This window comes from Penicillium waksmanii, assembly GCF_028829765.1.
Source record: "Penicillium waksmanii strain IBT 27052 chromosome Unknown utg000002l:1.0-3326099.0:1.0-3328782.0, whole genome shotgun sequence".
Lineage (NCBI taxonomy): Eukaryota > Fungi > Ascomycota > Eurotiomycetes > Eurotiales > Aspergillaceae > Penicillium > Penicillium waksmanii.
In genome coordinates this window covers 901,132-915,227 of record NW_026643249.1, presented here as the reverse complement: position 1 = coordinate 915,227, position 14,096 = coordinate 901,132, and the positions used below count along the sequence as shown (strand labels likewise).

At 49.2% G+C, this 14,096-nt stretch overlaps 6 protein-coding genes across 6 annotated transcripts; 2 read left to right on the top strand and 4 right to left on the bottom strand.

Moving 5' to 3' along the window:
- Window positions 1–288: 288 nt before the first annotated feature.
- N7481_002015 (PET191 family protein) lies at window positions 289–832 on the bottom strand (the record flags this gene model as incomplete). The annotated part of the gene is made up of 3 exons (XM_057261234.1): window positions 289–475; window positions 567–708; window positions 808–832. The coding sequence occupies 3 exons, from the start codon at window positions 830–832 to the stop codon at window positions 289–291; spliced, it is 354 nt and encodes a 117-aa protein (XP_057126166.1).
- Window positions 833–1,109: 277 nt separating this feature from the next.
- Window positions 1,110–2,703, top strand: N7481_002014 (sterol esterase; the record flags this gene model as incomplete). Its single annotated transcript, XM_057261233.1, has 3 exons — window positions 1,110–1,144; window positions 1,216–1,295; window positions 1,355–2,703. The coding sequence occupies 3 exons, from the start codon at window positions 1,110–1,112 to the stop codon at window positions 2,701–2,703; spliced, it is 1,464 nt and encodes a 487-aa protein (XP_057126165.1).
- Window positions 2,704–3,238: 535 nt separating this feature from the next.
- N7481_002013 (calcineurin-like phosphoesterase) lies at window positions 3,239–4,075 on the bottom strand (the record flags this gene model as incomplete). Its single annotated transcript, XM_057261232.1, has 1 exon — window positions 3,239–4,075. One exon carries the CDS (start codon window positions 4,073–4,075, stop codon window positions 3,239–3,241), a length of 837 nt encoding a protein of 278 aa, XP_057126164.1.
- A 518-nt stretch (window positions 4,076–4,593) lies between these two features.
- Window positions 4,594–5,401, top strand: N7481_002012 (uncharacterized protein; the record flags this gene model as incomplete). Its single annotated transcript, XM_057261231.1, has 2 exons — window positions 4,594–4,739; window positions 4,792–5,401. 2 exons carry the CDS (start codon window positions 4,594–4,596, stop codon window positions 5,399–5,401), a joined length of 756 nt encoding a protein of 251 aa, XP_057126163.1.
- Window positions 5,402–7,264: 1,863 nt separating this feature from the next.
- Window positions 7,265–8,236, bottom strand: N7481_002011 (uncharacterized protein; the record flags this gene model as incomplete). The annotated part of the gene is made up of 3 exons (XM_057261230.1): window positions 7,265–7,606; window positions 7,699–8,105; window positions 8,188–8,236. 3 exons carry the CDS (start codon window positions 8,234–8,236, stop codon window positions 7,265–7,267), a joined length of 798 nt encoding a protein of 265 aa, XP_057126162.1.
- Window positions 8,237–8,804: 568 nt separating this feature from the next.
- Window positions 8,805–13,264, bottom strand: N7481_002010 (putative RSC complex subunit (Sth1); the record flags this gene model as incomplete). Its single annotated transcript, XM_057261229.1, has 4 exons — window positions 8,805–9,041; window positions 9,106–12,749; window positions 12,819–13,083; window positions 13,172–13,264. The coding sequence occupies 4 exons, from the start codon at window positions 13,262–13,264 to the stop codon at window positions 8,805–8,807; spliced, it is 4,239 nt and encodes a 1,412-aa protein (XP_057126161.1).
- Window positions 13,265–14,096: the final 832 nt, after the last annotated feature.

Below are 14,096 nucleotides of genomic sequence, written 5' to 3'. Positions count from 1 at the left end.
ATGTTCGTAGAGGCATGCTGTTTGATTGTGATGCGACGTATTTATGATGAGATATTATCTCTGGTGTATTCTAGATTGGGAGATTGCGCCAATGGAGCTGCTAAAGGTAGTATTCAAAACAAAGACAAGAAAAAACCCCAGACCATGCCAGCATGAACGAGAGTAGGTAGTTTCTCTGCACAAAAGATGGTGCACACCGAGGGAGCCTTGGGCATCTCGACATTCTCCACCACGCCACCCTACTTGACGAGATATCATCTTCGGGCCTTTTTTCAGGTTGCCTGACTCTTACAGCCCACGGGTCTTCTCTGGATCCATTTGTACTTCATCTCCGCTGAGCTCCTTGACAGTCGTATAGGCTGGACGACCAGCATATAGCTGATCGGACGAGCCAGAATTCCGAGCTTCCTTCTCCTTTGCTGCGGCAATGGGTGTATTTCCACGGAATCGCTTGGTCATATCGATCTGGTTGCGCCTAGAAAGTAAAAAAGGTCACGAATTAGCGATTTGTCTCTCGGTGTCGGAGTTGTCCCCTCCTTTTGACGTCCACCGTATGATCAACTCACTTGCACTGGTTGAACGCCTTGCCCAGCTGCTGACATTGCTCAGAGAGAGTCTCGAAGTTCGGTGATCTCAAACAGTCCCCCGGCTTGTTGCGGTGGACCATGACACAGTCCGAATTCTGGAGGCATTGAGCCACCGCGTCTCCTAGAGTGTGGACATGCGGTTAGCTCAGATGATGCGACTCGGAGTGAATCCACCGTTGCGCTGGGACAAGCCAGTCACGGGGGAAACGTTGCAACTTACGGAGTTCTTGACACGAGCCCGGCATGACGACGTGCCTTCCTCTTCTTTAAATGCAAATGCGAATGCGCCAAAACAGACGGACGGACAGTCGCGGAATCCCAATTCAATGGCAAACTCGGACCATCGCGCGCACCCTGATTGGTCAACCCCGGATGAGGTAAGTCCGTCTCCGCCCCCCAGTGACGTCGCTTCGAAGCTTCCTCTCCTTCTCCCTTTCGCTCTGTTTGCGATTCTCCTTTATTCTGTGGATATAGACCTTTCCGAACATATATATACAGACGTGGACTGGGTCACACTTCACAATGGCCCGAGTTCCTTTTATTGGAAGACTGTTTTGGTATGTACTTTGTGTCTACCAGGTACCCGGTACCTTGCCAGCTTGCGGCAAACTAACACAAAACTCTCTAGGTTCGAGTACCTGGCACTTTTCGGATCTCTGATCCTTGTGGTACTCGAAACAATCATTCATGTTATCACGTTTTGTTTGCGTGAGTCAAACTCTTGCTCCAGACCTTGATTGAGAAATGCGACTGACTTGTGACTTCAGCAACGCCGATCATTCGCTTCTGCTACGACTCATCCAAGGCCGTCTTCAACACCATTTTCCCCGCCGAGATACGCGAAAAAAGATCCGCCGAGGAGATATTCGCTGGATCAGTAGCCGAAGCCTCTGATTTTACCGACATCTGCGCACTCTTTGGATATGAAGCGGAAGAACATATTGTCCAGACCACTGATGGATATCTACTGGGGTTACATCGATTGGCCTACCGCAAAGGCGAGGAAGGCATGAGGGTCAATCAAGGGCCCGGTGGTCTCAACAAAAAGGTCGTTTACCTACACCACGGCCTACTCATGTCGAGCGAAGTTTGGGTTGTCCTGACAGATGAGCAACGATGCCTTCCATTCCAGCTAGTGGAGAAAGGGTACGATGTCTGGCTAGGTAACAACCGTGGCAATAAATATGCGAAAAAGTCCGTTCACCATTCACCTGGCTCAAATGAGTTCTGGGATTTCTCGATCGATCAGTTCGCCTTTCACGATATTCCCAATAGCATCGAGTACATTCTCGAAGTGACAGGCCAGCCCTCATTATCGTACATTGGATTCTCCCAGGGAACTGCACAGGCATTTGCAACCCTCTCCATTCATCCTCTCTTGAACCAAAAAATCGATGTTTTCGTGGCGCTGGCTCCCGCAATGGCTCCCTCGGGTCTCCGCAATCGGATTGTCGACTCACTCATGAAGGCTTCCCCGGATTTTCTATTCTTGCTATTCGGCCGACGAAGCATTCTTTCCTCAACGACGATGTGGCAGACTATCCTCTACCCTCCGATATATGTTCGCATCATCGACACAGCGCTGGCGGCCCTGTTCAACTGGCGCTGTCGCAACATTACCCGCACGCAAAAGCTTGCCGCCTATCTCCACCTCTACTCGTTCACAAGCACAAAGTCCGTCGTACACTGGTTCCAAATCATCCGCAACAGAAGTTTTCAATTCTACGATGATGAGATCTACGCCCCTTTCAGCATTGTTGATAGCGAGCGTTTTTACAAACCCGTCAAGTACCCGACCCGCAACATTAAAACCCCCATCGTGTTGCTTTACGGCGACAGCGACAGCCTTGTTGACATCAATGTGATGCTTCGAGGACTGCCACGTGGTACTACGGCGAAGGCAATCCCCACATATGAACATCTGGACTTCCTGTGGGCGTCAGATGTAGATCGCCAAGTCTTTGGTCATGTCTTCGATGCCCTTGAGACTCACAGTCAAGATGTCGGCGCCCCTGTACTTCCTGCGCCTGGCCTAAAGCTACTTGATGGCCGTGCCTCAAATACTTCCATCCAGCGAACACGTGTCAAGGATCCGGCGTTCAACGGGACTCGCTGACGACAGTGGTGAATATTTCCCTTGTGATTTGATACTAGCGACACTCATTCTGTACATACTGTCATCGGCCATTTTACCATACCCCAACATGTATATTTCAAAGACTCGTATGTCTTATCATTGGCTACAGCTTGAAAAGTAGAAGTTGTAGGATTATGCTGTGTCGAATATGCAAAATATTGTAGAATTCTATAATCGATCACGAAGAACGAAGGCCACTAGTAGTCTATAGGATCTCCACGACACTTGTCATCATTTTCTGGGGATTATTGGGGTCCAATTATTTTCGAGACCTTTTATCTTGATAATCCATTCTGCTACGGTTAAAATTCATCCCTGCCCTTACCCGAATCTTGGAAACAAAGATGGCAGGGACGGTGTTTTGCGGCCGCATTCTAGACCACCGCCATCAAAAGGCGGCCCTGCACCTCGAAAACAGCTTTCAGAGTAGGAATAGTTTGTTGGGCTTCATTCAACAGAAGATAATTTTCATTGCTTCTAATTTCTCAAAAATATTAGGCTCCAACTTTCGATATCATACACGAATCACCTTCTTTGGATCAAACCCTACTGGCTCATTATTCTGCGAGATAATATATCCCCGCTGGTTACTCACAGCCAATATCCCATTTCTATTGAATTCGGTGGAGTAATGTGTGTGACCGAAAACCCAAGTGTTGACACCGTCCAATCCCTGGGATAAGAGATCTGTCGCAAAGGCGGAGCTCCACGGACTGTTCTCATATTTGGGGTTTGAAGTTCCCTGCAAAGAAGGAGCATGGTGTGTTATCACTAGAACAGACCGTGTCTCCGAGGGCTTTTTCAGGTTTTCGTGGTGGATATTGTCGAGTTCTCTCCGCAGCCAAGTCAGGTCAGAGGTATGAACAACGTTGTGTTGATTCGCTGTCCAGTTTTGAATGTGCTTGAAATCCTTTGTTCTAGAACTGACAATTTCTTTTGTATTTTCTGGGATATGAGACCATAGCACACAGCCTAGTATAGAGATTTTGCTGTCTGGTATATCGACCCGATGTTGGTGGAGCCATACGAGCCGTCCTTTTAAGGATGGTTCTTGCTCAAGTTTTCTGGCTTTCTCGAGTGCCGAATCAAACGAAAGCCCATAAAATTCATGGTTTCCAAGGACTAGAAAAACAGTTTGGAATTTTCGTGTTTGCTTCTCAAGAAATGCAAGATATTCGTCGTAGTCCACCAAACGACCGATGTCGCCAGCCAAAATCAGATATTTCGAACAAACTGGTATCTCAAACGAATCGTACTCTCGATTGACCTCCAGATGAAGATCGGATAGAATCTGAAATTCTTGCAAGCATTCTGGTGAATTGGAAAGGGAATCAAGGGCTTGGGGCACCATATTTGAATGTGATGTGTGAGAATGGCAATGATGTGGGGTTCGGGATTCGACCTGAAGAAGTTCTCGCCAAGACCACCACAGAGATTAAACTATAACCTAATCTGTAGGTTGTAAGCGGGTCTTACACTTCATTTTTAAAGGATCCCAATTAACTGCATCTGATATCTCTATCTCTATTTACTACCCTCGAATTTGGAGATGATCCAGTAGAACAAGTCAAGTGCCGATATGGCAGCCGATCTGACTGGCAGGGGCTGTGAACCACAACCCAATTGGCCATGCGTGGTATTGTACCTACATAACCCCATAGCGTCAATCCACTTTGCCAACCTGTTCTTCAGAGATAAATAATGGACCTTCTAGTACAGAGTGTTCTGCTTGTTATGTTGCCTCTTCAGCCCCTCTCCCTCCCCACATCACCGATTTCTCTGTTTAAAATCTTTCTTGTGCCGAATTCTGCCTTTGCAACCTTGAAAATATCTTCGTTTTCGCAGTTATATATTTGACTCATACATAAAATGCCCAAATACGTTCTGACTGGCGTTGGGGGGAGAATTGGCAGTATAGCAGCATCCTATGCACTGGAAATTGACCCTCCAGACAGCACTCTTGTTTTCACCTGCTCCAACCCTGATAAAATCTCAAAGGATACCCGTGGCAAATGGTCAGATAAAGGGGGCAAGGGTCTCCTCAGCCAGCTATGACGATCTAAACAGCCTTCGAGCGGTTTTTGCCGGTGCTGAAGCTGTGACCTTGATATCAACTTGGGCTTTCGGTCGTCGTCACCAACAAGCACAAAATGTAATCGACGCTGCCAAGGAGTGTGGTGTCCGACGAATCTGCTACACTTCATTCGTGGGTGCCGATGATCCAGCACCAGTTGACGAAATGCCCTTTTTGCCTCGAGACCACAAACAAACCAAGGCTCTCATCTGTGCCTCCGGCTTGGAATACAACATTCAACGCAATGACCTATACGTTGAGAACATCCCCAATTTCTTCGCTCCGTCCTGGATTTTCTGCGATAATCGCTGGGTCTCGAATTCGGGAGGAGCTCCTGGTGCCTATGTCGCACGTGAAGACTGTGGCAGAGTGCTAGCTGCTATCCTCTTGGGTCGTGGCGAGCCTAACAAAATTTACGATGTGACGGGCCCCGAGGCTATAACAGATGAGGACGTCTTCCAGTGGATCTCCAGCAATTTCAAAAGCCAGGGGAATTTCGTGACAGTATCAGATCAGGAAATGAAGGAATATTGGCTAGAACGCGGATTGCCAACTGATGTTTCGGGGGGATTTCTCTCAAATCCCGATGAAGCTCTGTATTGATGATCTTTTGTGCTGTGGTGAAATGGTGGCACGGGGTTATATGGCTAAAACTAGCAATACTGTTGAAACCCTTACCGGACGCAAGCCCATGTCTTTCCAGGATGTCTTGACCAAGTACAGGGCTACCTTTGAATAACTCTGGTGTCTCAATTTTCATCTCGATTTTTGCGGAGCCTTACCACTACCTTGTCTACGCACTTCGAGGAGCCAAATCAAAATATAGATTACGGAAAGTTGAGTGTGTGAGATTGAATTCTTGTTGGCCGAGGGGGGGGGGGTTCTATTGAAATTTCGTTTGCTCAAGGCTTCTGAGTGGATGAAATGTACTACATTGTAGGTCTCGGAATGCCGTGATCCGTACCGATCATCGAATCCGCAAAGACAAGATATCTCGAAAGTTGTTCTCTCAACTTGTGCCGCATATGAATCACATCAATTATAGACTGAAGGAGCGTAAACATTAACCCGAGACACATGGACCATCACTTTCTTTTGATGCTCATTTGGTTGAATGAGGAGTATACATTGTTGCATCTCAGAACTTGCCCAGTGATCCGCATCATAAACCAGAATCATCATCTGAGCCGCCTGGGAGGGGTTCTCTCGCAGCTCTTTCCATTTCTGCCTGCCATTGGATCGCAAGTGTCTCGTCGACTTCTATAGCAGGTAAGCAACAAATTGTAGGGGCAGATTGCTAGGACCATCGTTAGTACAAAATACCCCTGCGAGCTGGGTAGGTCTACCAGGTTCGGTTCCTTGAAAATTTCTCGAAATAGGTAGAACCATGGCTCTTCTAAATTCAAGTTATCCCAGACGGATATCTCGTAATATTCGCTCTGAACTGTATTTTGTATACCATGGTGGCCTCTGTTGGCCTTATCGGCCTTATTCCCACATACTACCATGGGTAAAGAATCATGTGTAGACGAACGTAGCTCATCTGCAAATCTTTAGTGATCAGCGAATATAATTAAATCAAGAGCAAGATACTTACGTGCCCAACAAGGAACATGGTCTAAGGTCGTTGTGTCACACATATCAAAAAGGATGATCGCTGCATCGGCATTATTTAGGGTCTCCCGGCTCCTAGGGGATAGCTCGTTGCTACTAGGAATCTCCCACACAGTCACGTCCAAATACCCAGCAGTCTATATTCCCTCCCATCAGTTTCACGCGGCCATTGGGTAGTTTCTAGCAGTTTTGTATCGTACCGTGTTCCACGGGAGAGGAGATGACTGAACATCCAGAGTATGGGTGTATTCATGAGAAAATTCGCCAGTTTGGTGTTTTCGAATGAAGCAGCTCTGGTTAATTAGTATTAGCAACGGACGGGCAATGCGGGCTTCATTTCTACTACCTTTCCCACCCCCGCATCACCGACGAGGACGATGTTAACCTCATAACAAGTTGAAGACATCCCGCTAGAGCTGCCGTTTCGCGGTCGACTTTTCTTTTTCGGTTGCGACAGCGGGATCTGTGTTGAAGAGATTTATGACGCTACTTAGAAAGCTCGAAGTTGCGAGGGATCGATGGGGCCAAATCCTTTTTGAATCCCCTCTATTCGCTGATTGGGGCGTTTTGTGGCAGGTGGGGGGGCTCGGGGAATACGACAGCTTTTAATTCAAAGGCCAGTAAGAGAATTGTTTACTTCCTGGGCAGCTAGGTTGATAGCCATTCCCAAAGTCACCGTGCTCTGGCAAAAAGGCGAAAGTGTTAGGCATGTCCCTATGACCTAGACATCGTTAGGACTAATCGTACTTATAGCCTGAGTTATTGCAGAGGATCTGCCATTATTATAGATAACTTGGGAAAGAATACACAATTGTCTAGTCTGAAAATGAATGTCTTTCTGAATAGCATTCCCTAAACCATATACGCTCCACCCGATACCTGGAACGTCTGGCCAGTCAACCATTGAGAATCGGGGCTAGCAATCAATGCAGCAACACCAGATACATCCTCCGGAAGTCCAACTCGACCAAGCGGCGACCACTTCGACAACATGGCTTCAATCTCACCTTCACTCATATCTGCTCCACCGGGAATGTACTTCGCGGACATCTCAGTATACATGTCGGTCTTCACGCCGCCAGCAGCAATGCAGTTCACCGTGATATTGCGCGGTCCAAAATCCACTGCAAGACACTTTGTCATTCCCTGAACGGCTGCTTTAGAAGCAGCATAGACTGCATGCCTAGGAACGCCCTGCGCGAGGAATCAGTATGAAGGAAACGGGCATCATCAGAATGGGAATAGCCCAGCATTCCTCTACCACTGAGGTATACTGTACTACTCACCTTCACAGCAGAGATAGACGAAGTAAGCATAACCCTCCCAAAATCCGCCATATGCTTATACGCCTGCTGAGCAACAAAATACTGCCCCTTGACATTAACCGCGAAAACGGCATCGATGTCGGCACCCGTCACTTCGGTCAAGGAGCCGAAATGCTCGATGCCCGAGTTACTGACGACGATATCGAGACGGCCGAATTCTTTCATCAGCGTCTCAAACATCGCTGGTACTTCGGTCTCGCTTGATACGTCGGCTTTGAGGGTTATGGCACGGACGCCATACGCGCGGGCTTGGGCTGCGACGGATTCGGCGGCTTCCTTGGATGAAATGTAGTTTATTGCAACATTTGCGCCCCGTGAGGCGAACTTGAGAATTATTGAGGCGCCGATGCCACGGCTGGAACCGGTGACTGTGTAAGTAGGATTTTGTTAGTATCTGTGTTTTGATGGGTGGTGTAGCTTTAGGGGTTGGGTGGGCTTCAAGTGGAGTACCGATAGCGACTTTGCCTGTCAGATCTTTGTTGTTAGACAAAATGGTCATGCTGATGAGGTGGTTGTTCAAGTTGTAGAATCGCGGGGTATCTGCCAATTTATACGAGCTAGGTCTTGTAGTACTGCAGCACAAAACTCGGTGAGACCGTCTGCAACCGTCACTGGCAGCAGTTTGTTGCAGCAGTCGACCCACCCGCGAACCTGGAATGTCCCCAGAGGTTCCTCGTACTGCGAACTGTTGAAAAGAAAGACAGTAGAAAGAAAATTTGAAGAAATTTAAGTTGATCCAATGTATTTGAATCCCGTAACCGAGTAACTAAAGGTACATATTTGAAACATATTTGGGGGCGCGTCTCTGGCCGATATCTAGACTCCATCCAGCCAAGAGGAAACCCCCGATGAGACGCTGATCTGAGAGAAAACACAGGCTCCCACCCTTTGCACATCCTTTTCCGGGTTCATCCAACCCAAATACTCACGGAAACGCCCCTTCCAGACCGCAGAACAGTCGAAACACTTAATCTCTCGATGTCAAAAAAGAAACTCCAAGGTGAAAACATGGCTAGCACATGAGGCGTAAAAAAACGAAAATAGACATCGAAGACAGCAATTGCTCATCATTCTTCATCGGCATCAGGGTCAGTTCCGTTTAGGGTGCTGGCGCTGTCGAAGTTGGAGTTGTTGAATGTGAGCTTGATCTTTGGCTGGCCAGGTGTGCTGGCAGTCAAGGGGGTATCGGCTCCAGAGGCAGCGCCGGTTGACTGGCCGTCGCCAAGGACAGACGAAGGGTCATCGAAGTTTGCAAACTCAGGATGACCCTCTGTTTGCTTCTTCAATTCCATCACACACTTGTCCTGTTTTTCATGATTAGCAAAATTTCCATTTTCGTGTCATCGTGTTTTGAATATGGTCACTCACTTCGATATCATTGGCATCCTGGTACAAGAGACTGCCGTCTTCGTTGTACGTCCTGGCATTCTGGCAAAGCAGGTGAACGTCATCCCGGAACTCCCGCAAGCTTTGGTAGTCGTCCCGCTTGATCTTCTTCTCAATTGTCTCCACTGCAATGGGGTTCTTGATGATCATGTAGTAGTCGGGATATTGCGTGCGCGGTGGAGGTTTCATGAATGGATCGATGATTGCCCGCACCATTGGGCCCTCCTCGCTATCGGATGACTCGGCAGGAATTTCCTGCTCCATATCCTTGAGCGACTGAAGGACACTGGAAACAATGCGGTTCAAGGTGGCACGGTCGGAACTGCTGAGGGTGTCTGGAACCTTCGGTTGGCGACCACGCTTGCGTTTGGGCTGCGGGGTCTCTTCAGCAACTTCATCGGCCTTGCGCTTGGGCGGGGGGCCACGGCGACGCTTCTTCTTGGGGGTTTCTGAATCTTCAATTGACGGATCGGGGGAAGATTCGACAACACCCGATGCCCTCTTCTTTCTCTTTTCTTTGCTGGCTACCTTCTCGGCGGCACGACGAGCATTCTCCTCGACGACCTCGTCTAAAGTCGGTGCATCTTCCTCGCCACCTTCCATGGCATCCACCGCTCTCAGGAACTGAAGCTCAGACAGCCCATCATCGTATCTTGTGATCTTGCGCTCACGAGCTCCACGGCCGTAGACTTCTGTCTCGGTAACCTCCTCAACGGGATTGTCTTCCTGCATGTAGATATCTGGCAGCTCATCTTCGCACATCAAGCGAGGGTAACGGTGACCAGGCCCATATGCATCATTGGCCGCTCTGTCTTTGTCTATTTGCTGGAAGATGGCCACTTCGCCTTCGGCGCGTGCCATGATTTCATTCAGGTCATCGTCGTCCATTTCGTCTTGCTCTCCAACTTGGTCGGCAGCTTCTGCCGTTTCCAAAAGTGTCCGAAGAAGTGCGTCTCGCTCCTCGTTGGTGGACTTGTTGTCGAACTTTCCGGCTTGAATGACCTTGCCATCCATATCAAGCTTGAACTGGGCTCGCTCCAAGATCTTCTCCTCAACGGAGTTAGAACTGATTAATCGCAGAATGCGGACTTCGTTCTTCTGTCCAATACGATGGGCACGATCTTGTGCCTGCAAATCTTGATGAGGATTCCAATCAGAATCATAAATGATGACAGTGTCGGCAGATTGCAAGTTCAGACCCAGACCACCGGCACGTGTTGAAAGAAGGAAGCAAAAGTACTCCGAACCAGGAGCATTAAATTGCTTCAACAGTTCAGATCGATCATCGGACTTGGTGGCACCATCCAAACGAAGATACTTCAAACCACGGAAGCGAAGGAAATCCTCCATGATGTTCATGATCTGAGTCATCTGGAAGAACATAAGGACTCTGTGGCCAGTGGCATGGAACTTGGGCAAAATGCGATCCAGCAATTCGAATTTTCCTGCAGTACGCCAAAGGAGATCATTTGACATGCGAGTAGGGTTCATCTGATCTTCGACGGGCTCGAAGACAAAAGGATGGTTGCACAGTTTTCGAAGCTGCATTAGCATGTTACTGAGACCGCGCATGCCAGTCTTGCCGCCTTTGCCGTCGCTAACGACCATCTTGTTATGAGTAACAAGCTGCTTGTACAGCTTAGCCTGTAAAGCGGAGAAGCGGCACTTGATAACACGCTCTTGCTTGTCCGGCAGATCCTTCTCGACATCCTTCTTGAGACGACGGAGCAGGAAAGGACGGAGAACCTTATGCAAACGACGAATGACAAGCAACTGTTCTTCCTCAGTCAGATCAATGCGGTCTTGACCACCAGTATTAGCGAACGGTGTGTTGAACCATTCATCAAAAGACGACACAGATTTGAAGATCTTCGGCAAAACGAAGTTCAACAATGCCCACAATTCAGGCAGGTTATTTTGCAACGGTGTACCAGTCAAAATCAAACGGAAGCGACTGTTGTAATATTGGGCCAGAGTACTGCTGAGCTTCGAATTGGCATTCTTCATTCGATGACCCTCGTCAATAATCATGTGAGTCCACTTGATCTTGCTGAGGAGTGGACGGTCCTTGATGATGTATTCGTAGGTTGTCAGGAGAACCTGGAAGTTGCCCCAGCGAATCTGCTGCTGTTGTTGTTTGCGAGCATTCGGGGGGCCCTTGTAAACGACCTTGCTGACTGAAGGTGCCCATTTGTCGAACTCGATATTCCAGTTGGTCAATGTACTAAGGGGGACGATAACCAAGAATGGGCCGTTATTCTGCTTCTTTTCAATGATGTGGGTGATCAAACTGATCGTCTGAATGGTCTTTCCAAGACCCATCTCGTCCGCCAAAATACCGTTCAGGTTATTGTTGTACAACGAAATCATCCACTGGAGACCCTTGATCTGGTATTCCTTGAGGGTACCGCCAACAAGAATCTTTGGCTGTTCGGTGACCTCTTCCTTCACAGTGTGAGCGACTTCGTAATAATCGTTGGTCTCATCGTCACCGGATCCATCATCGTCGGCCTCCTCCGCTGCGCCTCTGCCTTGCTGCTCACGGACACTACCCTTGAGCTGGCGCATCCACTTGTTGGTCTGACCAACCAGATGGTCTAGACGAGAGTTCTTGGCCTGTCCGAGCAACTTCATGTAAGTCTCTTCATCGTTGGCCTTCAGGGCCTGGAGACGCTGTTTAGCAGTACGCTCCACGCGTTTCTGTTCCTCTCGCTCCATGAACTGTTGGTGCTGCAACATATTGCGGCCTAGCTTATCAATGCGGGCCCGAGTGCTATCTGCGGCCTGAACAAGCGCCATGCGATGATTGAAGAGGGCTTGCAATTGAGCATTCTGCTTCTCTTTCTCCCTTGATTCGCGAGCAGAACGTTGCTGAGCCTCAAGCTTCTCCGTAATTCGGGCCTCGCGAAGAGATGGCCTCTTCATGCGGCGCTGCTGCGCAGTGTTCACTTGATTCCTGTCATGCGCAATGGCGCGTCGGAGCTTATCGCGAAGTACCCGTTGGCGTTCAAACAGGCTCAGGGATTTGTACTCGATAAGAAGAGCCGTATTCGCCGCGGAGTCACTGCTCGGGGCATCGCTCTTGTCGGCGTCCCAAACACCCACGTTGACAGGGAGTTCCTGTATGGTCTTGGCACGGCTAGTCATGCGATTGTAGCGCGCGACTTCTCGGTCCTCGTCAATTGAAACTCGATCAAGGAAGGTAGTGGAAAAGGCGGGGATACGCCCGCGCTTTTTCAAAACGGCGTGATCCCGGTATGAGATCTTTCCGAGTATCTTCTCGGGTACTTCGTAGCTGCTGTACCATTCTTTTGTGAGAGTGTCAACTTCTGCTTGAGTGGGAGCCTTCTCGGGCGTGTCTTTGTCGGCATTTTCAACGAGTTTCTCTGCAACAGAAACATTTTCGGTTGGAGTAGGAGTGTGGAACTTCTTCGCAGCAAAGAGCTGCTGGCGAAGAGCAGGGGGGATGAGCTCGTTCTTGGAAAGCTTCTTGAAAGCGAAGATTTGATTCCGAAGAATGGCGAGTTGCTCGGGCGAAAAGCTTCCGCTTCCAACAGTGGTGGGCTTGCGGGTGGCATTCGCATCATTGGTTGGGCCAGTCGCAGAAGAGGTAGAGGCAGTACGTCCTATTAAAGAGGCGTGTTAATGTGTAAACAATCAAGCAAGAATGCAAAATCAACGTGATAATAACGCACCATGGGCACCATTGGTGGCGGCATCAGGGCCAGTAGTAGCACCATTGATCTGACCCTGCTGTCCCTGCTGCTGCTGCTGCTGCTGCTGTTGCTGCTGTTGCTGCTGTTGCTGTTGCTGTTGCTGTTGCTGTTGCTGGCGTTGTTGCGCGGCCATCTTTTGTTTTTGGAACATTTGCTGGCGCTGGACAGCCGAGAGTAGATTATGATACTTTAGGTACTCTGGGTTGTCATGGGGGACACCCTGCTCTTGCATCTGCTTGAATTTCTACAGATAAAGTTAGACGCGATTCAATACCAATTTTTAAAGCATTGGATGTGGAAGCTCTTGTTGTAGATTGGGGAGAGGGACGAACCTGCAGAGCCTCCTGGATGTGTTGCTGGGTCAGGTTTGGTGGCAATCCCATGTTGCCGGGCGCCATAGCAGGCGCCGACTGCAGCGAAGCCATCTTGATTGCGCGTGTTACTTTAATTCATAAGTGAATTGGACACGCGTTGGGGTGGATTCAATGCGTCGAGGCTGATCTGAGCTGGGGGGGTCACGGGCTCCACTGGGGGAAACACCCGGTCGCGTCAGGAAGAGAAGGGGGTGGGAAGCGCGATCAGGGAGGGGTATGGGCGCGACGGGGGAGGGCCGGTGGAGGGGAGAGGCGACGAAAAAGTGTTCGTCGGGGCTCTTGGCGATGAGAAGCGTGATGTTTGGGGCCCGTGGTCGGAGCTCCGAGGATGCGATCGATGGAGTATGGGGGGGCGGGTACCAGGTGGAATGGTAGGAATGAAAGGGGAATCAAAGAAGGCGAATTAAAGGGCGGAAGGGGCCACGTCCTTGTGGTCTGGCGACACCCAACGCGACGCGAATGGGGGGAGGGCGAAGTGGATGGATGGGGTACGATGGGGGACCGATTTGCGCGACTCGCTCGGGGAAACCTGTTGCTCTCAGAGAAGAGAAGAATTGGACAGGCGTTACAACGGAGTGGCGAGGAGTCACGGGATCTGCTTGGTCGGGGTCACCTGAGTGCGGGCGGAGTAGTACTGCCGTCTGCGCATTTGTGGTACCAGGTAAGGCAGCAAGGCATCAATATATCTATACGAATACGGGGTAATGGAGTAGAACAATGAGTACAACTGGGACACTACACTGCCATTAAACCGCAAATAATAATGCCACCGCAAATAACAATCACGTCAATAAAGACAATCCCACTCGCATCCCATCCATGGCCAAATCAAGCTAACTAAGACTCCCAAACCCCTATGCTCGAGAAAACTAATCAAATGCAA